General features: G+C 42.6%; 1 protein-coding gene across 2 annotated transcripts; it reads left to right on the top strand.

The window, feature by feature from the left end:
* Positions 1–6,454: 6,454 nt before the first annotated feature.
* On the top strand, positions 6,455–27,993 carry KHDRBS1 (KH RNA binding domain containing, signal transduction associated 1). 2 transcript variants are annotated; one of them, XM_083751823.1, is made up of 10 exons: positions 6,455–7,029; positions 15,014–15,138; positions 17,314–17,430; positions 19,009–19,155; positions 20,896–21,029; positions 21,168–21,197; positions 22,322–22,535; positions 24,140–24,207; positions 24,853–24,911; positions 26,678–27,993. In XM_083751823.1, exons 1-10 carry the CDS (start codon positions 6,687–6,689, stop codon positions 26,773–26,775), a joined length of 1,335 nt encoding a protein of 444 aa, XP_083607949.1. In that variant the 5' UTR covers positions 6,455–6,686; the 3' UTR covers positions 26,776–27,993. The 2 variants fall into 2 exon arrangements, with proteins under 2 accessions (XP_083607949.1, XP_083607950.1); XM_083751824.1 differs by lacking the exon at positions 21,168–21,197 and having other exon boundaries at positions 6,457–7,029.

Below are 27,993 nucleotides of genomic sequence, written 5' to 3'. Positions count from 1 at the left end.
CAGATGCTCTGCCACTAAGCTCTGATCCTTCTCTGCTTGCCTTTCCAGTAGGGTACTGTTCAAAGAATTCCCCAATGAGAATGAGCGGGTGGTTCTCCCTGCATGCATATAATCTCATTTAAATTTGATGGATTACAACTACAGAAGATTAATTTAATAACTGAGTTTTAAAGTGAAAGTCTTTCAAGTAGTTTGGCAGAAATATACTACAGAATAAAAAAAGGCAGCTTGCCAAAAAGATGACTAGAATACTCTTCCTTAATGCATTGATGCATACAGATTTTAATCCACCATGGTTATCAAACTGTTTAAAAACCAAACCAAATTGCTTCCAACCTAGTTGCAGAAAGCCAATGTGTTAGTGCTTCTATACTATAGATTAGTGTTTCCCAAGTGGGCGATACCTCCCCCTCAGGGGCACTGGAATGATCTAGGGGGGCAGTAGTAGCATCTGGTGCAATTGGGAGGGCCTTGAATAAAAATAAGGGACTGGTGGAAGCATGAGGAAAGATGAGAATAAAATTTTGAAAAACCATTAGTACATGTCGCATCCGTTGTGTAATCATGCTTACTGCCAGGTCAGGTGCCATTGTGCGATGGCAACACCACCACCCCTGAATCCAGTGGTCCTGCTGAAGACGAGGGGTTTTCGTGGGCTTGAGTGAGCTGTTTTCAGCTTCATCCAGGCCTGGGAAGTGGATTGCAGCTTGCTTGCCTATTTGGCCAATGGCAGGCAGGTTGCCGCACTGGCCCCACCCCTGGGGCAGATTGTACTGAGCTTACCCAAGCTAGTACACTCCATATGTTTTGAACTACAATTCCCAGGCGACTGGGCCTGATGGGAATTGCACACCAAAACATCTTGAGGTTGGTGAAGGTCTCTCTAACTATACAACCTTGTGCAAGTTTACTCAGAAGTAAGTCCCACTGCCAGGGCTGATATCAGCATGTGGCACTCTTGGGCAGCTGTTGAGGCCCCAGCACCACAGAAGAGCCCACTCCTGCTCCCTCCAGTCTGGGGAGCTGATATTTTAATTTCCTATAATGACTCCAATGTAACCTTGGTCCAGGGCTTTGTAGGACATTAAAATGACAGACCTCAGACTGCCCTGGAGGCCTGCCATTGACATTTCTCATTGTGGAAAATTAAAATGGTGGCTTGCCATCTGACCTTTGTTTGAAACTGCTGCCACTTCCTAACACTGGCAGGGAGCAGAAACATTTTGTTGAGACACCCCTCTTCCCTGTATTCACTGTGGCTTTCTCTCAGATAAGTGCACAGTATTGCTGCTAATATCAGTGACCATTGCACTTGGAATGTAAGATGAGGCCAGAGTAGTTAACAAAAGGCTTTGTTGAAGGAAGAGGACAGGGAGCAATATTTATCTTTATATTGCTTTCTATCCCATACTTCCTCATGTATATACACACACACACACACACACACACACACACACACACACACACACACACTATAGAGCTCGCCTCACAACAATCCTGCAAGGTCTGCTTAATTTTGTTTTTTAGACTTGAGGGGGAAGCTGCTTTTCCATTTCAAATGCAACATTTCAGTTTTTGCCACTAGAGAGCAGCAGGAATCCACATTCCACTTGCAGAGAAAGCCTGCTCTCCCATGCTGGGAAGGAATGATTGAGTAAGTAATATACAGTACATTGTTAGATGGTCATCATGTTTTGTCTTTGGGAATATTAGCACAGGGCTCTGTGAACACCTGTTACCTTTGAACTTATTGAACAAGGTGGGGCTTTTTATAATCCTACCGCCATGACCATCCAATTGCTGTGTTAATGGAGGAGCCATTTAAACAGCGAAGGGAAATCTGGTCCTCCTTATGTTGTAGGCTTATAACTGATTTATTATTGATTCATTGCATTTATATCCCACCTTTTTCTCCAAGGAGCTGAAGGTGGTGTTCACAGTTCTACCCCTCCTTATTTAATCCTCTCAACAACCTTGTGGGGTAGGTTAGGCTGAGAGGCAGTGACTAGCCCAAGGTCACCCAGTGTGCCTCATGACCGAGTAGGGATTTGAACCCTGGTCTCCCAGGTCCTAGTCCAACACACTAACCACTACACCACACTGGCTCTGTTTCATCAGCCCCGGCCAGCATGGCCAATGGCCAGGGGTAATGGGAGATGCAGTCTATCAAAACATCTAGAGGGCCATCTGTTCCCCACCATTGTATTAACACAAGAGATATGCTTGCAGGGGAGTAGTGTTCTAATCTAATGGGGGGCAACATCTCTGAGGGGTGTTAAAAAAGAACTAAGAATCTCTGGGGTCACGCCATCTCCAGCTACTTAGCACAGGCCCTACAGACCAAGGTCTTCTGAAAAAGTAGGCTCTGACCTATGAAACAACAAGCAGCCATGTCTTTTAAAGGCACCACAGGATGAGTTGGAGTTGTTGCTGCAACAAACATGGCTACCCACCTGCAATTTATCTAGAAAATGCTCTAGCCAACCACTTCTATACTGAGGCATATTTTTCTGCATTCTGTGTCCCCATCCCATGGAGAGTTTACCATGGGGAGGTAAATGGTAACATCTGAGATGTCTATGCATCTATGATAATTCCCTCCTCACCAGAGGTATTCTGTGTCTGAATGTGCTTTCTTGGGTTAGGCTGCAGGCATCTGACCTGGTCCTAGTTATGCTACTGTTATGCTAGTTATGCAAGAGGACCTGGGGCAGTGGAATGTGCTTGTTTTCTCCATTAATATCTACTTCCACAAAGTTATCACCTTTCAACACACTGTTCTGGCAGGGCCAGTGTGCCTTTAACGGCAGGCAGAAATAATGTAAGAAAAAAAGTTTTTTTCTGTGCTGGAGAAAGAAACCAGCACCTGTGGAAAGCCTGCCATTTACCCAACTGTTTAAAGCACAGGGTCCTGGCTGTAGCTCCTGCAGCACACGCAAAAGAAATCTGTGGTAACAGGAGTGGGGGAATGCCACTCCAAGAAGCACAAAATGGTTCAACAATGCCAGCTGCATCATCAGCATCCATGGCAACACCACTGATGCCATCATCAGTCACAGATTGCATGGCAATGGTGCTGCTGTGAAAAACCGCTACAGAACAAGCCAGTCTACAGATGGTGATACACCCACACAATATCTCCCAGCACAGCCATGCCTGCCTCAAAGAAGAGAAAGAATGCTAGGCCCCAACCTCTGCTAAGAAGATTTCACCCTCCATTAAATGTTGCCTGGCAGCAGCCACTGCATCAGGCTGTAAGAGAGAGAAAAGCAAGGATGCAGGCACACTCTTTGGCCACTGTGAGAATAGGATGCTAGTCTAAATGGGCCATTGGGTTAATCCAGCTGGCTTATGTTCTCATGCTGAGAGAAAGCAATATTTGGTGTCTCCTCTCCTTGAACTTTTTTATCCCATCTGGTCTTCAGAACAACATTTACCTATGAATATGAATGCAAGTTTGCTTATTTTTTCCTCTATCTAATCCATTTCCTGCTTGTGTTATGTCTGGAAATTGTAAGTCTGAGGGCATGGACTGTATTTTTTGTTATATGTAAACAACTCAATCCGTGGCTGAAGAGTGGGATAAAAGCATTCTCCAAATAAATACTAAATAAAAATGAGTCTTGCACATGGGGGTTCCAGTCCCATTATCTACACACACACACACAATTGTTCATAAGTACCCTTTTGACTGCACAACAGAGAACACACGGGGAGAACAGTTTTAAAGACCACTGGTGTCATGACCTTGGGATCAGATTCCCCTTTTTCAGGGGATAAGATAGAGAACTCTGAGCCAGAGGAGGAAATTGCATGCAGGGCCAGTCCCAGAAGCACATCTGCAACATGAGCCTGTAGTGCCAGTCTCCTCCCCTGCACCAGTGAGGACGCCCCATTGTCATCCTGGAACTCAAAGAACACCATCACAAAAGCCCCAGTATACCCAGAACCACCCTTGCTCCATTGGAATAAAAGATCATTGGAGCAGGCTGGGTTCCTTTAGCTTTAGTGGCAACTTCCCAGCATAGGGCACAAGGCTGAGAACCACGGTGGGAATTTATGCTCCACTACATTGGAAGTGGGAAGTCCCAGCGCCTGCCAACCTAGCAGTTCGAAAGCACCTCCGGGTGCAAGTAGATAAATAGGGACCGCTTACCAGCGGGAAGGTAAACGGCGTTTCCGTGTGTGGCTCTGGCTCGCCAGAGCAGCGATGTCACGCTGGCCACGTGACCCGGAAGTGTCTCCGGACAGCGCTGGCCCCTGGCCTCTTAAGTGAGATGGGCGCACAACCCCAGAGTCTGTCAAGACTGGCCCGTACGGGCAGGGGTACCTTTACCTTTACCTTACATTGGAAGTGTTGGGGTACCACTCAGCTTGCACTGTAGGCAGACATACCTGCATGGGAAGAGTAGAAAGAGAGGAACCTCCAATCTTTCAGTATAAAAATGCAGTTTTACAAATTATGCTGCAACTGCGTTTGGAATACTGTGTACAGTTCTGGTTGAGTTGGGGGGGGGGGCAGAAGCTGTATGAGTCATGTCTGATTTCTGCTGGAATCCAAAGCTGTAACCATAGGAGAAGCAACACCCTCTTGGGGTGTCAATGCTGTGGGCCCCTCCATTGTAGGCTCAGGTTGTATATATGTGTAAATAAATCATATATCATAAAGACACCACTGTCTCTGCAGTTCTTCACTGCAAGGGAACTGAACCTTGGTCAAGCATCCAGAACTCCTGGAATCTCGCACCACTTGGAGATTAGGGCAGCGTGCAATAATATTGTGGAGTTGGAAAAGGTTCAGAAAAGGGCAATCAACATGATCAAGATGGAGAAACTTAAGAAAGGTGGTAGCATTTACCACCTTTTGGTTTAGAGAAAAGATAAATCAGAGGTTACATGACAGAAGTTTATAAAAGCAGGCCTGGCATGGAGGAAGCGGACAGAGAAAAGTTTTTCTCCGCTTATCATAACTCTGGAACTCGTGGACAAAATCCAACAGAGCTGACTGTTGGAAGACTCAGGGCAAATAAAATACTTCTTCACACAGTACATAGTTAAACTATGGCCACCAACTTGGATGGATTCAAAAGCTGAAGGAGGCAGCTATCAATGGCTACTAGCCACAATGCCCATGCACTGCAATTCCCCTCAGTACCAGTTGCTGGAAACCATAGGAGGGCAGGGTGCTCCTGTGCTCAAATCCAGCTTGCAGGTTTCCACAGTTATATGGTGGGCCACTGTGAGAAGAGGATGCGGGGCTGGAAGGACCATTGATCAATGATGGCCTAATCCAGCTGAATTCTTCTTACGTTCTTATTTGAATGCCCCAGATTTTTGCTTCTTCTTAAACTGTGCGCTCATTAGGGTCTGGCACATGCGAGATTAAACACTGCTATTATGCAACTCGGCATTTAACAACGCACATGGTTATCGTACGGTAACTGTTGGGAAATTATTAGCATTTTGTCTTTTTGTAAACTTCTAAGAAAATTATTCACTGAGACGGCGGTGGGGAGACCCATGCGGGGGCGCGCTCCCGCGCCCTCCATGATTCCTGCGCACGCGGCTGTGCATTGTCCTCCTCGCTTCGCCATGAGGGCGCGCGCGCTCCCGCGCTCGGCCTCTCGCTATCAGCTTTGTCCTCGGCGAAGAAGGAGCTTGTCACGAGAATTAGACTTACTAATGTAGACTAGCCCACAGAGCACAGATCCGGGTTCACCTAGACAGCCACAAGTGCGGAGGTGTTCCCTTGCTTGAAACGAGGAAAGTTGCCCAGGGAGGACAAGAGAGTTTGGCACGCTTTTTAGCATCCATTAGGCTACAGGAGCGAGTTCCCTTCGCGAACCAAAGCTAGTAAGAAAGGCAGCTGCTCTTTCTTATGGCGCGGGGATTGATCTTATTTAGTGGAAAGGAACGTGTCTGGAGTTCTTAAACAGCTTAAGGCTGTGCTCTGTTGCACACACTGCTGCAGCGTCGGTACTCCTGGCTAACGTTTTGAAGAAGTTTCCCAAATCATATTTTCACACGGATTAAAGCTGAATTAGAAAGAGCATTAACTTCTCTTTTTACTGCTGTTTCCATTTCGTTTCGAGGAGGCCACGCTGCTTTCCGAATCCAGCTAAAAACTACTTCCTATTGTTCTCCATAAGCAGCGCTCACTTTTCTCTTATGGAAAGAAAAAAAAGGAGAGAGAGAGTAGTAGGAGGGAATTTGTACAGTGAACCTTTACTTCCAATGTATTTTCTCTCTATATATGTAGTCTACGAACCACGCATGAGCCCTGAATTACATCTAAGACGCATGCGCAGGGTGTGTGCGCACGGCGAGCTGATAGGAAAGAGGGCCGTCTCTTCAATGGAATGCTGCGCCTGCGCGGCTCATCCCGGCGCTTCATTTTTTTTGTTCGTGGCGAAGAGGCCTTAGGCTGGCGCGTGCGCAGTGGGCGCCCTCGCGAGGTCTGCGCACGCGCATTCCTGGCTTGAGTCGAGAAGAACGGTTGGAGGCGGCCGTACTTTGGGCGCGAGGCAGAGGAAGAAAGAAAGAGGCGAAGAAGCAGAAGCAGTTCCCGCGCGCACGAGGCGTTTCCGCTCCGGCCCTCCCTCCGCTTCCTGTCTCGGCGGCCCCGGCGCTCAGTCGGCGTGGCAACCCTGTTCCCTCGCGCGCCTTTGCCGCTCCTTCGGCCGCGGATGCAGCGCCGCGAGGACCTCGCCGCCCCCGGCCGCCTGGGCAGGGCCCCGGGCCCGGCGGCTCCCCCGGGCCGCCTCCAGTCGCCTCAGGCCGCCGCTTCCCCGAGGAGGCCTCCGCGGGGCGGAGGTGGCGGGGTGCGCGGGCCCCAGCCTCCGCCGCTGCTGCCGCCCTCGGCCACCGGCTCGGCTCCGCCGGCCCCCAGCGTCGTCCCTACCCCGCTGATTCCCGGAGCCGGCTCCGCGGCCAAGGCCGAGCCCGAGAACAAGTACCTGCCCGAGCTCATGGCCGAGAAGGACAGCCTGGACCCTTCCTTCACCCACGCCATGCAGCTGCTGCAAGCCGGTAAACGCCCCTGCCGCGGGGGAGGGGAGGGGAGAGGAGAGGGGCCGCCGACACTGTGGCGACTACTCGGCTGATTTGGGGGTGGGGTGGGGAGATGAGTCCCAGCGTCCTGTAGAATAATAGTAATAGAAAAGGTGGAGTGCCTGATTCCATCCACTGGAACACTATAGTTCAAATTAGTAAACCCCCCTGCCAATCTTTGTTAGTCTGACATCCTTTACTTTTCCAGGCATATACTTAAAAATGTAATCAAGTATAAAGGTGTATGAAGAAGGCCATATGTGCCTTAACTTTCCCCTTCAGTAGAAGTTTTGGTAGGCTAGAACCCATTTGATCTGGTGCTGGTCCTATTTGTTGATCAGAGTTAACAGTATGGGAGAACTCAGGCAGTTTATACCCCAGTTAGTTGAGCAAATTCGTTGTCTCTTCCTCTTCCCTGCCACCAAACCCCCATCCTGTATTCTTGTCAAGGTCATAAAACTGGGCTCCTTTGCCATTTTAAATAAACTCCCACCCCCATGTAACCCATCTGCTTACATATATTTTCAAATGGTAGGTGTGGCATGTTGACGGTATGAATAAAGGAATACTGAACAGAAACTGCTCTTCTAGTTTAGAGAATCCTTCTTGCCTAGTTTATGGTGATAATTCCTATTTTCCATAGGCAAGTGACTGTTATACCCTTGGAGCAGGGTTCAAAATTGGCAGGGCGCCAGGCACATTTCGCTTCTAAAGATTCTCCATTTGCAAGCACCTCAAAAAGTCTGGGTGTCATTTTTTGCACCTGGCTGACACATGGATTAGTGAAATGTATGCACTTTGAAGCCTTGAAGTGTATGTTAAGGATTGAAAATATGTTATGGAGTTTAACAATAAAGAGTAGAGTGTTTGAAAACTGAAGTATGGTGCCAATATTTTTCTTGTAAACATTAAATCAAATATGTATTAACAATTTAATTCAAAAATGTGATACCAAAATAACAAAAAGTTTTGCCAACCTCCCCAAATGGTGACTAGACATTTTGTTTTGGTGCCCACAACCCAGGTCCTAGGAGCCATTTGGCTCCTAGCTTTTCTATCCCAGTTTCTAACACTGCCTTGGAGAGCATGCCTATGAGTGGCAGAGAGTGTAGTAAAGCAGGAAATTGGAAGTTTCTTAACATGGAGTCTGGGGCATGTAATCTTTCATGTAGTGATGGAAAGGTGGGCCTTACCTCCAGAATCTTGTTTATCTTGTTTCTGAGAAAGGGAAGACAGATGTTTTCAAATGGAGGTGTGAAAGTACATAGGAATGACAGAAATGGTGATGAGAACTATAATAGTGATCACCAAGGTAGAAGTAGAGTTCAGGGCTCCTGTTATTCTAATAGTGATGCAGAGGTGCAGCTTTTCTGGACACAACAAGTTCAAGCTGTACCTGCTGAAAGAATCCTACACTACTTTACATCTGTTGGGAAAGGCTCGTTTAGGTAGTTGGCAGGCTGTGTCAATTCTCTGCCATCCTCTCTTGGACCTGGAAGTTGTGGATGAGGAAGGGGAACTTGAGAAGCTGCCTCTCATGTCAGATCTTTGGCCCCTCTCGTTCAGTATTGCCTACACTGACTGGCAGCAGCTCTCCAGGGCTTCAGATGAAACTTTCCCAGCCCTGGAAATGGTGGGCATCCAGTCTGAGTATGTGCTCTACCACTGAGCTCCAGCACTTCTCCTTAGTGTCTGTGTCTTACTAGTCAGGCGGTAATGGTTAAAAAAAACCCCAGTTAATTTGTATGTAGTGTTGGTCACCTCTTACCCTGGTCAAGCTGGAGAAATTACAGTGGTTTTCTGTTCAGTGAATTCAGTCTGTAGTGGCTCTAGTGTATCTGTTATGACGATCGGTACTAGTGGTACTATTAGCCTTTATAATGTGATAGTGGGTACAGAAATGTCATCTAAGTTGGTGGTCAGAGGTAGACTTAGAGAATTGGACCCTAGAATTTCCACCCAAGTATTGGGATTTTTCTTTTTTTATTCCAGGAGATTTCAAGCAGAGCATTCTGTGTATCTCCCCCCTTCCCCTCTTGCCGAGACAGAGGGCTTTGTAATCTCATTGCTATGCATATCTGTATTTGTCCTTGTTTCCAGTGAAACTATTAAATAGAGTGGAAATGGCAGTCTTTGTCTTGCTAGCACCCTCCTTCCACATCTTGACAGTGTCTAATCGCCTGCTGTAGCCGTATCACCACAGTGCAGCTGCTGTGCTTTCAGGCTTTCACTATATCAAGAGAACAACAACTGTTTGGAAATAACCAGTCAGAATTTAGAACAAAGGGGAATGCTAGATTTTTGACTTGTGAGTAAGGTGAGGAACATTCTTGATCTAAGAACTAATTAACTTTTTAAAGCAGAGTTCATGTGATTAAGGCAGATTTCTTTGCTTTTTGAAACAGTTCAGAGGTGCTTTGATTTAATCTTGCTGGATGACAGGCCTGTTTCATTGCTTTATTTCTCTGCGAATGAGAAGCTTCATGTTGTATTGCTATGCAAGTAGCAGTGCTTTTCTGTGGGTACTCAGTACTGGCACCCCAAATGTTAAAAGTGTTGCACTTACTGTAACAACTTTATGGTGAGTACCAACATTTCCCCCCTTTTTTCTTTTTTAAAGCACTTTTTTCTTTTTTAAAGCACTGGCAAGAAAGTAAAGAAATTGTATCAGTAAAGAATTTTAATTTGAGATTGAAGTCAAACACCCCAAACAGTAAATTCTACTGCTGCAAAAATATTTATACAGTAACCACAGGCAGAAGAGCTTTCTAGACTCCTCCTTTATTCCACAAATAACTTCTAAGTACATAACTAATTTATTAATTGCAAGAGTCATTGTTCTAGTTGTCCTATATTTTTATGTTCCAAACATTTTAGAAAATCCTAGACAAATTATATGTGAGCCAGCAGAAGCCTCACAGCTGGAGAATTCAAATCAATATGTGAAAGTTGCTTTGCAACCACCTGCTGTTTCTTGGCCCTTGCTGTCCCCTTGGGTCACGTGGCCACAATGCCCAATTATGGCAGAAAGTGCTGTCAGGGTCTCAAGTTTAGACCATAACCTGCAATCCAAGAGATGTGTGAGACATCTCAGCCTCATTTTTTGCTTCCATCTCTTCTGAGTTCCTTCCTGTTCATTTTTTAAAAGTGCTCCCTCCCCCCTTTCTACGTAGTTTCAAAAAAACTGGAAAGGGCAGTTCTTGATTAGAATTAATTGATTGGGCTTTTTTTTCTTTTTACTGGTTGTCTGATGGGAGAAAAAGTTATTTTCCTCAGCTATTTGAGAACAGATTGGTAGACTTATGTGTGTAGCCATAACACACTGAAGAATTTGGTAAAATAAAAATAATCTGTACTAGAAAATAGCCCTATCACACATATTATGGCTTTCTTATGAATAGATCTGATAAGGTTGGAATTTCTAAACTGAGGGGAACATGGTGAAAGTTTATGCAAGGCGCTTTTTATTCCAGATTAATTAAACCAGGATACTTATTTATTTCCTTCTGCCCATCATTGGCTTTAGCTCCATCCACTCCCAACCAGCATGTTGCCCACTCCTGCTTTAGACCATAAGTCTCTATGTGGCAGCCACAGGTGCAATACCAATGGAGGGACCTCCAAAGAACCTATGAAATCCCTGCATTCCCTTCCTCCTCTTACACCAGGCTTCCTCAACCTCGGCCCTCCAGATATTTTTTTGGCCTACAACTCCCATGATCCCTAGCTAGCTGTACCAGTGGTCAGGGATGATGGGAATTGTAGTCTCAAAACTTCTGGAGGGCCGAGGTTGAGGAAGCCTGTCTTACACCAGTCTCAGCCTTTACAGCAAAGCTGTGCCCATTTCTTCCTTTGCCTGTATGTACTTTTTAAGGCTAAGATTGAAGCCAGGCTCCCAGGCACAAGAAACAGCTTTCGTGGGCAATGACCCAGCCAACAGATCCAGGGCCCTGGGATGAGAGGCAGGGAAGAGAGCAGAGTGACGGGGGGGGGGGGCAGGTCTTAAAATGCTCTTACAGTAGCACAATGAGTAGGACAAATGCTACCCTAGCTTAAATAAATTGGTGCATTGTTTGCATCCATTGTAACTCCATGAGGACCCATGACTTGCATAAGTGTTCTTGTGCCATGGTAATACTGGAAAACACCAGACTGGTTTTTATAGAACTGCTCAGTAACAACACCTATGTAAAATTTTATTTTATTGTGGTTGAGTGGGCCAGTTCCCATGTAAGAAACATGTAGTTTCAGTATTCATTTTTTTTTTATTTACTAGATTTGACTCTATGCCTTTGTGGCAGCCATTTTATGATTTGATGACACCCCCCATGGCAGCCATTTTGTGGTGGTCCCCACCACACACTTTTAAAGTTCCCAGTGTGTCAGTGGAGTTGAAAAGATCAGGGATTAGAGAAGTTGGGAAGCCCTGCTTTAGACTTGTACTTCCTAGCCTCTTTTTACCAACATGCTTTCTTCCTGTTAGTAGTGTACCTCTGGTGAGTAATTTGCATCAGAAAACTGTTGCCCTAAAGGTGATCTAATTAAGCATGTTTAGTTTACTTGTATTTAGTAAACAAAGTTAAAAACTTTAAAACAGCCAGGGTTGCCTAATAATATTGTATTTGCAGTTGGCTTCCATTCACTCTTACTAATGAACTTATAAAGCCAACAATTTCGGGGGGGGGGGGGATAAAGCAGTAAAAAATCCCATCCCTACCACCTGCTCTGTCCTACTTTTTGCCATCCTGCCTCTTAGCCAAACTCCTCTTCTTTCCCTTTCCCAACGATATACAACCCCTTCTGTATACAATGTGAAGTTTCTTTGCAGCCCTCTCATGTCTTGTCTTTCACTTGTTTTTCTATTGGATTCTTTCCAAATAGACTGCTCTTTCTTTTATCAGCAACTTGCTTCTGATTTCCTTGTCTCTTAGTTCCCCTATATCCAAGGGAGTATGCTTACTCCTTATTCTCCCTAAATGAAGTTCTGATTCTAGCCAAGTTTACAGCTTTTACTTTCTGTGCATAAGTTATACTGTAATTCAGTTATTTTAAGTTCATTGAGAGACTGGACAATATAAATTTAAAATTTTCTATAAAACAATAAAAAAGGCCATAGATCAATAGGTCTACAGTATTTCTGGTTAAATTATGGTACTGATATATATTTACCTAAACCGATTGTGCTTCCTTGAAACTATGCAAGACTAGCTCTTAGAATTTGTCCAGTCTAGCATATACTGTAGCTTTTAATTCTTTCATCAGTACTGCCCTCTGGCAGTCCCTTATTCCGGGCCTTTTTAGAATCCTCTTGATGGAGCCATATGATTGAAGTATAACCTTGCTAATTCATGCACAGAGAATGGTGTTCTGACCTTGTTTAGCAGACTGCTGGGTATATGAGTGGGAGTTGAAATAAAATATTATTACATCTGCCAAATAGCCTTCTGGCTAGATATTTGCTTTTTTTTAAAGGTAGGAGTAAAATCCATTTGTCCAGGTGGCAAAGTATCTGCAATGTGTTGATTGTTTTGTGCATTAAAGAATAGACTAGGCCTTGTATTTAGTTACATGAAACAAATGGAGGTGCCATATTTTCCTTTACATTTGGACTTTGCCTAAAAGGTAGGTGCTCACACACTGCTGCACTGCAGTTGGCCACGGCTTTCAGCACTGGTGAACATTTATGCCAGGTTTGGGAACCCTTCGACTTCCAGATGTTGCTAAACTACAACTCCCACCATCCCTGACTGTTTGCTGTGCTTGCTAAGGCTGATGTAGTTCAGCAACATATGAAGGGGGGAAAGTTTCCCACTCCTGTTAAATGCAGAAGAATAGGAGTGTATGAGGATCCTAAGAGTATGTAAACACTTTCATATACAAAAGCCTTGTTAACATAAGAAATGTATCATGTTTGGGGTGACTGCAAACTGCAGTTTCAGGTACCAGTATAATATTTTGAGCATGTGGAGCTAGTTACCCTGGTTTCATGGGCTTGTGAACCCCTGAGAAGTTCTGGGTGGTTTCCTAGCAGGGTCAGCAGTGCTATCGTAGGGCAGCTTCAGCTTGGATAGCTTTTGCAGCAGCAGCAGCCAGAAATCTAAAAGTGTTGCTTTTTGCGTTAGAAAAGTAATAGCATTAGAGAATGTCCATCTATACCTTTCTGGAAGCTGCTTTTTGAGTTACTCCAGAACAGGTTATTTCCAAGCAAGTTTGTTGAGAAACAAAAGGAACTTGTTTCTGTTGGTGAGACACTTGTCCACATCTGCACATGCACGTCTATGGGGGGGGGGGTTAAGATGGTGGCTGCAGTCTTCTGCTGCCCCGAACCAGGCTTTTGGCAAATCAATTATCAGCCTTTTGGTAGACAACCTAACTCACCCGTAGTTCATTATAGAGTTTGAGGTCAAAATGTTACAGCAAGGCTAGTTATTCCTTAAAATAGAATTTATATTGTTCGTGCACATTGATGCATAAAACTCTGTTTCTCCTGGTGAAGGCAATCTTTTTCTAAAATGTAGTTCTTAACAGAATAAATTGGTTTCTGTGCTTGAGTAATTCTCTTAGCAGTGTTGAACAGCTTGTGGTTTAAAACCTTTATTCTTCGTGCAAAAAAAAATCAAGAAATTTTAGCATGCTTCAGTGACTTCTATGAATATCAATTTAATATTCAAAGAGCCCGAAATATGGGTTAGAAGGGCTCTTCAAGGTCATTTAAATGAAAGGGGGAAAAGTAAAACCTACTGATCAATTTCTGTCTTTTTATCTTGAAAGTTTTTTTTGGGTTTTTTACTTTGGATGGGCATCTTCAATTCAACCTGAAGATACCTATTGGTCCTAGTATTTTTACTGTTGGACTGACTTTTGTTCCATAGTTGCTGAGTAAACTCTTAGAGCAGGGGTCAGCAAACTTTTTCAGCAGGGGGCCAGTCCACTGTCCCTCAGACCTTGTGGGGGGGGCAGACTATATTTTGAAAAAAAGAATGAACAAATTCCTGTGCCCCACAAATAACCCAGAGGTGCATTTTAACTAAAAGAACACATTCTACTCATGTAAAAACACGCTGATTCCTGGACCATCCGCAGGCTGAATTTAGACGGTGATTGGGCCGGATCCGGCCCCTGGGTCTTAGTTTGCCTACCCATGTCTTAGAGCTTCTGTGACATAGGTGTTTTCCTTCTTTCATCCTTGGGAAACTGGGCTTTGTTTAGAGAAGGCCTACCCAAAAAGTAGTAGTATCTTCTTGATATTCCTATATTTCCTTCAGCCTGTCGTAGGGAAGGCCTTGGAACTTGGCAAGCAGCCCAGTCGTGTCACTTGCAAATTGAGAGCTTGCCAGTTACATTCTTGGACTTCCTTTTAGTGCAAATACACACATATTCAAGTATTTGATGTCACAACCAGAGCAGTAAGGGCTCGTCCTGTTAAAAAATTGCCTGGTTAAGACAGGCAAGAAAGGGAACAGGCGAGAAAGAACACCAGAATGTTTTCCATTACAGCAGACGTGGTTGGCTCAGAATTGGGGGTGTTCTGGTGTGGCAGGGGTCTGTAGAGTTTTCTTAGAAATGTTTGGGGGAGAACTTGGTAATAACTGGCTCCCGCATGGCTGCTGCCTTAATAAAATGCAATAGGTAAGATGTTGCTGGGAGCAAATGAGAAAAGCTACAAAGTAGCAAAACTGTATAAAAGCAGCTCTCTCTCCCTTTCACTTCGGTTTAGAAACAGTTAGCTAACATAAGTGCATATAGGACAATGATGTTTGTTTGTTTGTTTGTTTGGTGGGCCTATTGGCTAGGTTGTGGAAAAACTGAGTTTGGGGCTCACTTGCACAGTCATGTACCTTGAATGGGGGGTGATTCTAGACAAGCTGCCTCTTGTACCTGCTTTTACATGCATCCTGTTGGGTTTTTCTTTTTTTAAAAAAGGTTGAAGTGCTGTCTCAATTGTATGCTTTGTCTTGTTTAGAAATCGACAAAATTCAGAAAGGTGAATCAAAGAAAGATGAGGAAGAGACCTATCTGGACCTATTTTCTCATAAGAACATGAAGCTGAAAGAACGAGTTCTCATCCCAGTCAAGCAATACCCTAAGGTGAAGGCCAGCAAATGCCTCATTAATGCCCTGTAAAGGGATGCTTATGACAGATTTCCACTCACAGCAGCTGTTTGCTTTGAGCTGTCCTGATTTATGCCAATGCATTTATTGCTGTTGTTAAATATTTCCAAGGCGTTTCTGCTGTATTTTCTTTGTGTGTTTGTAGCAGGCCAGAGCATAGGCTTATGAAGGATATTTCTTGTACTTGAAAATGTTTATTATTATTTTATTTTTTTATAATATTTATTAAGGGTTTTTTGATTACAATATAAAAAAGCAAGCAAGAATATTACATATCATAACATATTTTCTTATCTCCTTTGGACTTCCTCACATCTCCCGCTCCTGCGTTCCAAATTATAAAAATTAAACCAGCAATTTATCACCTTATCTCCATCCTTACTATCTAATTTTCCAATGTTATATCTTAAATTTTAGATACGTTTATTTCACTCCTTAAAACATTAAACTTAGCCTAATAATTATCTAAAAATTTGTTTTTTCTTAAATTTGACTTATCTTCATAGTTCACTTCGTCTGTTTCAATGGTGCCAGGTTGTTTATAATCAAGCATCCTGCTTAACATTCATACAATTTACAATATTTTTGCAAGTAAATCTTAAATTTTTTCCAGTCTTCTTCTACCGTCTCCTCTCCCAGGTCTCGGATTCTGCCAGTCATCTCGGCCAGTTCCATATAGTCTATCAGTTGCATCTGCCATTCTTCCAGTGTGGGTAGATCTTGGGGTTTCCAATGCTTAGCGACAAGTATCCTTGCTGCTGTTGTTGCATACATAAAAAATGTTCGGTCCTTCTTGGCCGACAATACCCAAGAGGAAGGCCTCTGGTTTCTTAGGGAAGGTATACTTAAATACCTTTTTCAGCTCATTATATATCATTTCCCAGAAAGCCTTCACTCTAGGGCAAGTCCACCAAAGGTGAAAGAACGTTCCTTCATTTTCCTTACATTTCCAACATTTGTTATCAGACAAGTGGTATATTTTTGCAAGTTTGACTGGGGTCATGTACCATCTATATATCATTTTCATTACATTTTCTTTCAAAGCATTACATGCAGTGAAGTTCAGCCCAGTAGTCCACAACCTTTCCCAGTCCTCAAACATAATATTATACCCAATGTCCTGTGCCCACTTTATCATAGCCGATTTAACCGTTTCCTCTTGTGTGTTCCATTTTAACAGCAAGTTATACATTCTTGAAAGTACCTTAGTCTTAGGCTCTAACAATTCCGTTTCTAACTTCGATTTTTCCACCTGGAATCCTAGCTTTTTATCGAGTTTGAAAACTTCTTTAATCTGAGCGTAATGTAACCAATCTCGGACTTTGTCTTTCATTTTCTCCTGACTCTGTTTATTATTGGCAAAAAATATATATATTTCATTCCTTGTGCAATATGGCACGTCACAAAACATAAGAGGACAGGTCCCTGCCCTGAGGACGTTACAGTCTAAATTTGCCATAGCAAGAAAAAAGAGAGGAGGGGAGACAGTGATATACATGGGGGAAAGGGGCCATATTTCAGTTACAGTTAGGTAGTAAGATGAGAACTAGAGTTGTGCCACAGAAGTGGCATTGCATAGATCAGGGCTTTTTGTGCCCCCCTAAAGTCTGTCATTTTATTTAAAAATAGACAGGGAAACCATCTTGACTGATCCTGCTGTGATGTCAAAGGCTTTTGTTAGGGTTACCAACTTTTTTAAAAATAACAATTTCTATATATTTTTTTACTAGCAGTTTCTCTAGGTTCCCCATGGTGGTGTCAAAATAATTTGGGGGGGGTGTTCCTAATGCCCCGTAATTAGTCCAACTTTTTAAACAACATATCTTATACATGTAAGTTTACCGAGCATTCCCACAAGCCCCCAGATGTGAATCTGTGATACCAAAAGTCTTTTGCCTCCAAGCCACCTTTCCTCCAGTGTGTTCTTTTAAAATGCAAACACTTTCACTATGCACACTTTGATATGCTTGATTGCTAACTTACCAGAATTTGGATCATTCACCCTTTGGTTTTTTTCTAGAAGGCCAAAATGAGTACAGTTTAAAATTTCGGGAAACTTATAATTGCTGATCCTAGTTATTGCAGTATAAATTTTAAAGTAACTTAATTCAGTTTTTGAAACTAAGAAAAAATCTGTTTCTCTCCTTTTAGTTTAACTTTGTTGGGAAGATCTTGGGACCCCAAGGCAACACCATCAAGCGACTGCAGGAAGAAACTGGAGCAAAGATATCTGTACTGGGGAAGGGATCAATGAGAGACAAGGCAAAGGTAGGGGTATTGGGCTCAAAGTTCAAGTACTTTTGTGTGTTTTAGAACTCTGGATTTTTTTCATAGATGGTTGGGTTGGCCAACCGTTTGTTGACAGCACATTGCCTTTAAGTAAAAGTGTTGTGTTACCTACCTTTGAAAAATGCATTGATAACTTAGAACTGCAAAATCCCTAGGAGTGAGTACTTGTTGCTTTGCCATTAATCACAGAATGAGCAGGCAGCTGATTAACAGAATGCAATAGTGTTTTCTAATACAACCATTGCCAAGTGTTTGTTGTATCTAGGCTATGTAAAGAAAAGAGATTCATAGAGCATCACTTCAAAGTTGAGCTCTTGCTTCTCACGTTTCCATGTGGCTTTGAAGAGGGCATCTAACTGAAATCTTGGTTTTCTTAACTTTTTAAAATTGTACTTGTGAAGGCTACTGTTAAGCCTCTAGATTGTTTAAAGCCAAGTAAGTAAATCTTGAGTTTATGCTAGTCAGGATTTTTCATTGCCAAGTAAGTGAGAATAGAAAAAAATGAATCTTATTGGAAGCCCATTTTTCATATTTCTTTGGAATATCAGTTGGCAAAATTCTTTGGAGTCGATATATGCAAGCAAAAGTTTAGGGCCTGGACCATCTGGGGATAACTAGTTTAGGGTTGGCACAGGTAAATAATTTTTTTAGTAAAACTAATGTTAGACTTTGTTTTGATTCCTGTTCTTAGAATTATGTACTAGGAGGCATAAATGAAAGACTGTTGTCGGGGTCTGAGATTTCTACCAAAATGTCTAGTCCTGTACTTGTGTTTTATCCTGCCACCTTTATTTGCAAATAGGTGAGCAGTTGCTGTTGCAGTCATTGGGTGTGAGGAATCCACTTGTGTGTCCAAGCACAGAGCAGTCTCAGCTTAAAAAAAGTTTCCAGATTAAAAGTATGGGTGGGTAGTTAATTGTGCACCAAAAGATTAGCACCACTGGCCAGTAAAGCAAGTGCTGCCACAATTACATGGGCCTCTCCAAATGGCAGTAAAATTCACCTAGGTCAAACAGTCATGAAAGTCATTACTAGCCCAGTAAAATAACTCATGGATTGAAGGGTCCAGAGCTGCAGCAACAGCCTCCTAAGTCTTAGTAGTTAGTTCTGTCATGAACATATGGAGCCCTTCAATAAGGTGTTGAATCCAGTTTCACACATGCAAACCGGAAGCAATAGTAAAATTACCTTACAGCAGGCTTCCTCAACCTCAGCCCTCCAGATGTTTTTGAGACTACAATTCCCATCGTCCCTGACCACTGGGTCCTGCTAGCAAGGGATCATGGGAGTTGTAGGCCAAAAACATCTGGAGAAAGCCTGCCTTACAGCGAGCAGGTAAGGATAATAATTTTTTTCTTTGAGAACTAGGGAAAGATGTGAGACATAATCCCAACACTTCATTCCTTTAAGCATCATAGAATTTGTCTCTGCTTCCGGGGGGAAAATTCTGAGAGGTTGGTGGCATCTATTTGCAGGTGTGGCAAAGCAACACTTGTCTCTATGTGAGCAACATATAAAACCTATAGCCATCTACTGAAACAGTTGTTTGTTTTTCAGGAGGAAGAACTGCGCAAGGGGGGTGACCCAAAGTATGCTCATTTAAATATGGACCTGCATGTCTTCATTGAAGTTTTCGGGCCACCGTGTGAGGCTTATGCTCTTATGGCCCATGCCATGGAAGAAGTCAAAAAGTTCCTTGTTCCGGTACATACCACCTTCTTTTTCTAAAATGTTCTGCATAATGACATGTTTGGTCTTGGCAAGGTGTGTTCAAGTAGAACAGATTGTGGCAAAGCATATTCCATAGAATAAGCTCAGTCAGAGAGAAAAAGGTGATAATGTTTTGAGTAAGGCAGTACTAAGTATTGACAATTCAATCACCGGAGCTGAACAAATGCTTCGTTCCAAAACTTAATTGCAGCCAACCCACCTATGCAGTTGGATGTCTTTCTGCAAAAATGACTCCCAAGCAGTCATAGATACGAAAGACCTTGTCCTATTTTGAAAAAAGTGTTGGGTTGACATTTAAAAATTATAATCTTAGAGATTTTGCAACAGTTACTTAAGAACTTAAAGGCTATTAAAGGGTCAAAAGATTGGACTCTAGGGAAGATGCCATCAAGAGATTGGCTGCTCCAAAAGTTGTCAGGAACTCAATTTTATTTGCTAACACCTGCAAATGTTCTTTTTGCGGGGCGGGGGGACCACCTGATCTTTTATTCATTTTAGAGAACCAAGGATTCTAACATCTGGATTGCTGGTTTGGTTTTGCCTTCTGAAATTTGTTACATGAATTGTAGGTGCAGCTGAGCTTTCTGAAACGGAAACTCCTGAGGTTTCAACTCAACTAGAGAAGGGAACTTTAGTGCTAATGCACCATTTTAAGACTAGCGGGGGGGGTGGTGTTTCCACCTCGGGTTTAATACCTGTCTTGAAAAGCAGAAAGACCTTTCTAGAAATATTCAGAAATGACTAGCTTTCATTATTCATCAGCAGAGGAAATTGTTAGATCTCATGTTCTAAAGGTGTGAGGTGTGTATGTGCACACATTGTGGAGAGTACACAGGAATTTGGGGGTGGGGGTTGTCTTAGTTACCCCCGTTGAGCTGAGCTTCCAGGTAGGGAATTATAGAAGCCTCTTGGACAGGCATTGCTGTGCAGCTAAAGCAGAACAAGAGTTCCATGTCTGCCCTGCTGTGGATAATGGACTTCTGATACATTTGTTTTTGTTCTAATGCACACAACACAAAATGGCTGTGACTGTCTCAGTTTTGAATATGGTGCACAAAGGGGTAGAGCTACATAGAGACTGCATGTAAGGTTTGTGAAGCTTTGAAGGCTTCCACGTATCCAAAAGGATACAAAAGTGATCGCTCTTCTTTGAAGCCATCTGTTCCTTTTGGTTTGCCAAAACCACCTCCTATCTTTTAACACTTTACTGTGTTACTGTTGCACCCCTCCAACAGATTGGCATCAGTGACTGGATTCCCTACTGGATTTAGGGAGTGAAATGCTTTTGCTCTGCTGCTAATCCCTCCACAGATTGCCTGAAATTGTACCCCCTGGAGAGTGCAGAATGCACAGAGCAGGGACAGAAGTGGAAAGAGGCAGCTTAGAGTTACTGGTGAGCATTTGCTCTTTGGACTGAAAACATTTCCTGCCGCCTCTGAATGGGAACAAGAAATTTAGGTTGCTAAGGGAGCCCACTTCTCAGAGCATTTGACAGGCAGGAAGGCCAGCTGTTCTACAAGGGTGCAGAGGATGTTTTGTGGCAGCTGTTGTGTCTTAGGCAACTCCTGCCCATAGTACTCACCTATGCCTTTCCAAACAGAGCTGTTGTTAGCAGCACAAAAACCCATTTCAAATAAAATGAATGAGATTTATTTTATTTTATTTTATTTTATTTGCATGGCCTAGAAATTAATTCCCTCTGTTTTTGCTCAGGATATGATGGATGACATCTGCCAGGAGCAGTTTCTGGAGCTGTCTTATCTCAATGGTGTGCCAGAGCCAACACGAGGTCGAGGGATTCCTGTACGAGGAAGGGGAGCTGTGCCCCCACCTCCACCTGTTCCTAGGTAAGAAATGGAAATGTTGCTGGAGATGAGCTCTTGCTGGTTGCAGTTGCATCTTTAAGCAGTAAGATTGTGCTTCTGATGGTTTGGGGAGGTGGGGAAGCGATATGGGCTTAATGGCTGTTTCAATTTTTTTTTTAGTGTGTGGAGTGGGGCAGCCTTGCTGAACAGGTGAGAGGCAATAGAAAAGGCGCTCAGTCATATTTCCCATAGGTGGTGGGTTTTGAGTCTTAGTTTACTCTCGCAATTGCAAGCTTTTTCTTGTTCAGCATGTTGACAATACCAGATCTTTGATGGGGTTCATGAATTGTCCAATAGGGTGGTGGCCCATTAATTGTAGACCATCTTTAATTATTCCTAAACTTTACGGTCCTGCCAATGCATTCTGCACTAAGCAAGGATAACATGAGACTTTTGAAACTTTGGTTTTCATTTAAGAAACTTTGGTTTTCATTTCCAACCCTTGTTTCAGAGAGACAGTTGAATGTTTTCTATGTCTCAGGCCAGGTGGATATAGCTTTAAGTGCCCTTCACAGCTGCCTTTGCTCTGCTCTTTGCTACTTTATCTTAACCCTTCTTGACCTAGACATCACTGCTCCATAAAATTGCTAATCTGCTTACCTACATCTGTGCATCTGCCCCTTTCTTCATGTCTTTCCTTTATTATGTTTCCCTTTGGCAACACCTGTCCTTAACATTAAAAAAACCCCACAAATTATTCAACTTGTTTTTATTACTGGTTGTTAGCCGCCCTTAGCCTGGTCTTGGCTGGGGAGGGCAGGGTATAAATAAAAAATTATCATCATCATCATTATTCAAAATCCAAATATCAGAAGCAGCCTCAGTTGTGTAGGTTTTTCCATACACATCTTTATATATATAGAAACTGGGCTGTATGAATATCAAGTGATAATGCTTCCTCTCTCCTTTGCTTCCAAAAACTACTTTGTGCTAAACTTAGAAGACTATAAAGGCCCATTTCTTTTTTGAGATCTCTTGGGCCTTTTGCATTGACAGCTGATGCTGCTAGTTTGGCTTATCTTTGAAGTGATTCTGGTAGGTACTTAAATCTTTGCTACTTGCTCAATCCAAGTTTCACATTTGGGCATTTTTAGCTCTGTCTCCGTACATCACACAGCAAATTTTACTAGATTTAATTTTGTCATTCATCTCTGCTGCTAGGCCTCTGCAAATTGAGCTTCTTTATAGACAACAGATTAGATTTAGTGGGTGTCCAGAGCATGGTTGTGTGCAGATTGTGTGTGCCTGCTAACTCTTCTGTCCCCTTTTTATAGGGGACGTGGCGTGGGACCTCCGCCACCACCTCCACGTGGAGCTCTTGTGCGGGGGGCCCCAGTGAGAGGTGCCATTGCAAGAGGAGCAGCTGTGGCCCGGGGTGTTCCCCCTCTTCCAGCAGTGAGAGGTGCCCCTGCACCAAGAGCTCGGGCAGCTGGCATTCAAAGAATACCTCTTCCTCCCCCTCCTGCACCAGAGACCTATGAAGATTATGTAAGCAGTTTTTAACTTTCTGAGAGGAGGGAGAAAGTCTGATAACAGATTACTTGTGTCTAAAAACTTTGGTTTATCCGCAACACCCAAGATTATACATACGTAAGAACATAGAGAGCATCCTTTGTCAGATTAAGATGACTGGTCTGTCTAGCACAGTATTGTCAGCAGTGATTGACTGCAATTCACTATGGGATTTCAAACCAGGGTCTTTCCCAGCACTGCCTAAAGATGCTGGGAATTGAACGTGCAAGCAAATAGCCTGCTCCTCCCCCAGAGTTAGACCTTTTTTGAACACATTAACACCTTACATTTCAAGCACTATGATATCACTTTAACAATCATGCCTTCTCCCAAAGAATTATGGGAGCGACTGTTTGTTAAGGGTGCTGAGAGGTGTTAAGAGCCCTCACCCATTCGCCTCACAGAGATGCAATCTTCAGAGGGTTTAACAGTCAGTCCCTCTCCCCAGAGAATTCTGAGAATTGTAGCTTCCTGAATATGGGTCTCCTAACAGCTCTCAGCACTCTTAACAGACTACATCTCCCAGAAGCCTGAGAAAAGCTATGACTATTTAAAGTAAAATCATACTGTTTTAAATACAGTGGTACCTCGGGTTAAGAACTTAATTCGTTCTGGAGGTCCATTCTTAGGTCCATTCTTAACCTGAAACTGTTCTTAACCTGAGGTACCACTTAAGCTAATGGGGCCTCCCGCTGCTGCTGCCACACCGTCGCCACGTGATTTCTGTTCTCATCCTGAAGCAAAGTTCTTAATCTGAGGTACTATTTCTGGGTTAGCGGAGTCTGTAACCTGAAGCGTCTGTAACCTGAGATATCACTGTATATGGTGGGGTCTTCCCACATACAACTTTGAAAGAATATAACAGATGTCATTTGATAAGTACAGGGGAAAGGCATGCTTGCTTGGTACTGTACAGGAGAGTTTGATAATAGCATGGGCCTTTGGACCTGGCTACTTTAAAAAGTAATGGCCCTTAAGAATGAATAAGCCTTGTCTTCAGTGGAGAAAATAGCACCAAGCAGAGACAGAAATTGTGTCTGCTTGGCAGTTGTTTTCTTGAGGTTTTCCTCCCTGCTAGCCTCATCCTCCTTACACTGCATCTTTAATGCTTTCTGATTCACAGAAATAAGACTTGATCACAGATCCCGGTGAAGTACTGCTTGGCAAAGGACCATAGTCTAGGGGACCTTGGTTGCTCGGAAGTATGGAGGGAGGATGATTGTACCAGTTCTTAAAGAAATTTCACAAACTTTGTAGTAGCAAACCAGCTTTTGCCATGCTGACTGGGGTGATGTAGTCCAAAATATCTGGAAAACAACAGGTTGGGGAAGTCTGGTCTATTCCATTTATTAGACCAAGATTGTTATATCTACACTGGGCAATTGTATTTTTTTAGTGTGTGAAATATTTCAAAGGACATTGTTTGGATAACTGCAAAGTAAAGTAATGTGTGTTTGAAGGGGGTACCTGTGTGTCACTTTTGTGATTTGGACTTTTATAGATGGTACTTTGCTTGGTATTTTATTTTATATTTTTTTTTACAATATCTGACTCCTCCCTTGCCTCTTTGTCTATTCCAGGGCTATGACGATGCTTACGCAGAGCAAAGTTACGAAGGATATGAAGGCTACTACAGCCAGGGTCAACAGTAAGTGCTTCCTTTTGATTACTTAGAATCAAGTTGGAAGGGGACTTGTCGAGTAATGTTGTCCAACCCCCTGCAATGCAGAAATATGCAGTTGGCTCATCCAATCCACAACCTTTAGTAGCATCACGTTCTAACCAACTGAGCCACATTAGTTCTTAATTGCCCTGTATCTTCAGCAGAACACAAGGATATTGTGCTTGTGTGTGCTTCTGCATCTATACCATGAGTATCTGTGTTACAAGGATCAGCACTGTCCAGCATTCCCTGGGCCTTGAGTGATTGGGTAACTACAGCCTTAGCAAAGCACTGTGTTCCCCAAAAGTCAGGTAAAGGGCCCCATCGCATCCACTAAGCCTTGGCCTCATTGGCATGGACTTTTCCTTTACTGTTTGTGAAGATAGCTGGGCCTGGGCTCCTTCTTCCCTTACAACTTTAGCTAATGGACAGTATTGCAAGGAAGCATAGTATCTGGTCTAGGGAGTCCCTAACTATTGCAAGAAGCACGTCCACATTACCCTCTCTGTGAGATAGATGGTCATTTGGACCATCCTAAATATTAAAAGCATGATTATTAGAAAAATACACCACCTCAAGGGATAATAATAATAATAATAATAATAATAATAATCCGTCTTGTTATTGCAGGGAAACAGAATATTATGACTATGGACATGGTGAAGCACAGGAATCTTATGAAGCGTATGGTACGTCTGCATGCTCTGTTGCCATGGCAGAAGCAGAACTCTGTGTTCGATGTATTTTAGTCAGTTACTTTTTTGCAAAAGATAAAAAGGTTATCATGATCTAAGTTTTTTGAGAGGCAGTATGTAGCATATAACGAGTCTTTTCAGCTGAGAACAAATCTGGAGATCTTGCCTTTAGCTGATGTTACTCTGAAAATGTCCAATAATCTTAAGAATATACTGGCTATCTTAGTGCAATGAAAATGTTTACTAGAAAGTCTAATTACCAGTGAGTTTTATCCCAAGTTTTCATTCTGCACCAAAAAGCAGAGCTGTTACTGTTCTGCTAACCACTAGAAAGTGCAAGACACTCAGCAGGGAATAATAAAGCCCTGTGGTCTTCTCTCTTTCATTTTTAACTTGCAAGATTTCAGCTGACATTTTGCCACACATTCTAGACCATTTTTAAATGCTTAAAGCTAAGGACTGTATGTGTGTATCTTTGTAAAGGAAAGGTTGGATTTCTCAGGATGCTGAATTCTTTGCCAATAATTCAATTCCACATTGGCACAGTACAGTCATGAAATCCATGAAGCTTTAAATATCACCAGTGTGAGACAAGAAGTATTTAGCTGCCAAAGAATTCTCGGATGAGTATGAGGAAGATAAAAATGAGAGCTCCTTGCAACTCTAAGAAGGTTTGTCCCCTTCTACACTGAGATACTGGCAACTATGGAAACAGCTTTCTGGTCATGACAATATTTGTGAAAGATTGCCAGTGTTTCCATTTATCTGTCCTCTTCCTTTGGGTTGACTCTAAGCATTATTTCTCTGCCTCTTCAGTATTACTGTTGCATCCTCTGATTTTCCTGACTGAAGGGACCAAACCTCCTCTGGGCCACTGGGCACGACAATGCTTCTCTTAATTAGTTCAGTTGTAACTAATTTTAGAGCATGTGCCTGCTTTCCTGTGGACACAATGAGAAAAATAACTTGTGTGAGCCAGCCATGTTGAATTAGAAGTGTGAGGTTTTAGCTAGTCAGAAGAGTATGGATTTCAACAAAACTAATTTTGTCTTGTTTTTGAAAGGAACCTTGTGTTTTTCTGATGTTTCATTTCCCCCAAAACTGTTAATATTCCTCCTTATTATGCCTTCTATGTTTGGTGAAAATAATAGTTTCCTACTGCACCTGAGGACTGTATTGTCTCCTGTTGGGCATGTGCCAGGAGGGTATGTTCTGATGGCACATGTTGCAGCTTGCTGAAGTCTGGTCTGGTCAGTCCTTTGGATAGGAAGACATCTTGGAAACCCCGATGCCACCTTGAGCTCTGTGATGAAAGAGAGGCGAGATAGAACTGTACTAAATTTTAAAAGTATTTTCTCAGGGCAACAAAGGCTATGGTGGTAACACATTAGGGCAGACAACTAAACCCCTCAGTTGAAGCTGTCCACTTGTAGAGAAGCATGCATCCTTTAAAATATATGTTCCATTAATAAACTACTAGGAGTGTAGTTGTGTGCATCAAAACTTTGGCCAATTCTGTGTTTTGATTACCTGCAATGAGCCATTTTGACTCATGATGATTTGTGCAAGACTTCTGTGTCTTGCCAGCTTTGAATAGTACTTCACATACACTCCAGTTCCTTCCAAAGCACCATTTGGGTAGCACACTGAAATCTATGCCTAGGTCTCTTTTCAGGGTTATTTGCTAACACCATGATTCATGAAAAGCAAAACAGCTGTCCTTTTTCTGCTGCCTACATGCACTATTTTCTTTCCTGCAGGTCAAGATGATTGGAATGGAACAAGGCCCTCGCTCAAGGCCCCTCCGACTAGGCCAGTGAAGGGAGCGTACAGAGAGCACCCATACGGACGCTATTAAAGCATACATGAGGGGGAAATATCACTTTTGAGCAAACAGTTGTTTCTGATTCTTGTATCTCCCAGGATTCCTGTTGCTTTACCCACAACAGACAAGTAATTGTCTCCCTGATTTTTCTCTGGCTCCCTTTTTCTCCCACCTCCATCCTCCCCCACCACTGATCTTGCATTCTGGCTTCTGTATGTAGTATTTTAAAATAATTTAGATTTAGAAGACTGAATTCAATTTTTAAGTGTGTAGATGGCTTTTTTTTTCTCTGTTTAGATATATAAACACAACTGTACCTTTAAAAAGAAAAAGTTGAGGTAAAAAATGTTAGTTTCCAAAGTGACATGCTTGCTTAACAGTTATGAAATTAAAGTTTGTTAATCTTTAAGTATTTTTTGTTTTTTAGGCAACCCATAAAAGTTGTAGTTGCAGAATCCCAAAAGTAGGCTACATTTCAAAATTCAGGGTTGGCTTTTAATGACTTAAAATCATAATGTAATGGTAGCAACTGCCGCAGTTTAAAAAGTAAGCTCAAATATGAACACTTTGCCCTTAAAAGCAGATTGCTTGATTAATCTTAAGTTTAAATGTTAATAGAAAGAATTCTCCTTAACAGATAAAACAGTAATTTTTTTCTCAATCAGTTTAACTTTAAAAAAAAAATTAGGTTTGTAACATTGACCATGTGGGTTTTGAAATCTAGCCCCAGTGTTGAGATGCTAGTGACGGACGTTCTCCAGCAAAAGGTGTTCTTGGCTTAATTCTGCATGAAGAATTTTTAAGAGAAGTGGACATCTAGCTGCTCTGTAATTTTTATATTGCTCTAACTGCCCAGTGTTTTGATATTAGGAAGTATTAAATGAATAGCTGTGCATTGTGTCTCTCTCTTTTTTCTTTTCTTTTTTCTTAAAGGAAAAGCTGAACACTTGAGTGTTTGCAGTACATAATACAGCTCAGGCTTAAAATTGGCAAAACTGTAAAGCTTTTAGCCATTCCAATGACATGTTCAAGTGCGTCTCAACACTAGCTTTATGTTAAAAAGGGACATTGCAGCTGAAAAAAGCAAGGAGCTTCATTTTGTACATAGATTTGTACACTGTTCTCCCATTTTGTTCTTGGAAGATTAAATGCTACTACTTGTGTAAGCCTGCCTAAATAGGTAGCTAAAATTTGTCAAGATGTCTGCAGCAGTTTGTCAATAAAGTTTAGTCCTTTTTTAATCAAAGTAAA

Source organism: Podarcis gaigeae, assembly GCF_964106915.1.
Source record: "Podarcis gaigeae genome assembly, chromosome: 8".
NCBI classification, from domain to species: Eukaryota; Metazoa; Chordata; class Lepidosauria; order Squamata; family Lacertidae; genus Podarcis; species Podarcis gaigeae.
This window is presented reverse-complemented; position numbering and strand designations above follow the sequence as displayed.

Bases quoted from the DNA above. Each gene is read 5' to 3' on its own strand.
- KHDRBS1 (XM_083751823.1), top strand. From the start codon at position 6,687: ATGCAGCGCCGCGAGGACCTCGCCGCCCCCGGCCGCCTGGGCAGGGCC. The intron at 21,030-21,167 runs GTAAGAAATGGA...TTTTTTTTTTAG, and splicing joins CCACCTCCACCTGTTCCTAG to TGTGTGGAGTGGGGCAGCCT. The intron at 21,198-22,321 runs GTGAGAGGCAAT...CCCTTTTTATAG, and splicing joins GGGGCAGCCTTGCTGAACAG to GGGACGTGGCGTGGGACCTC.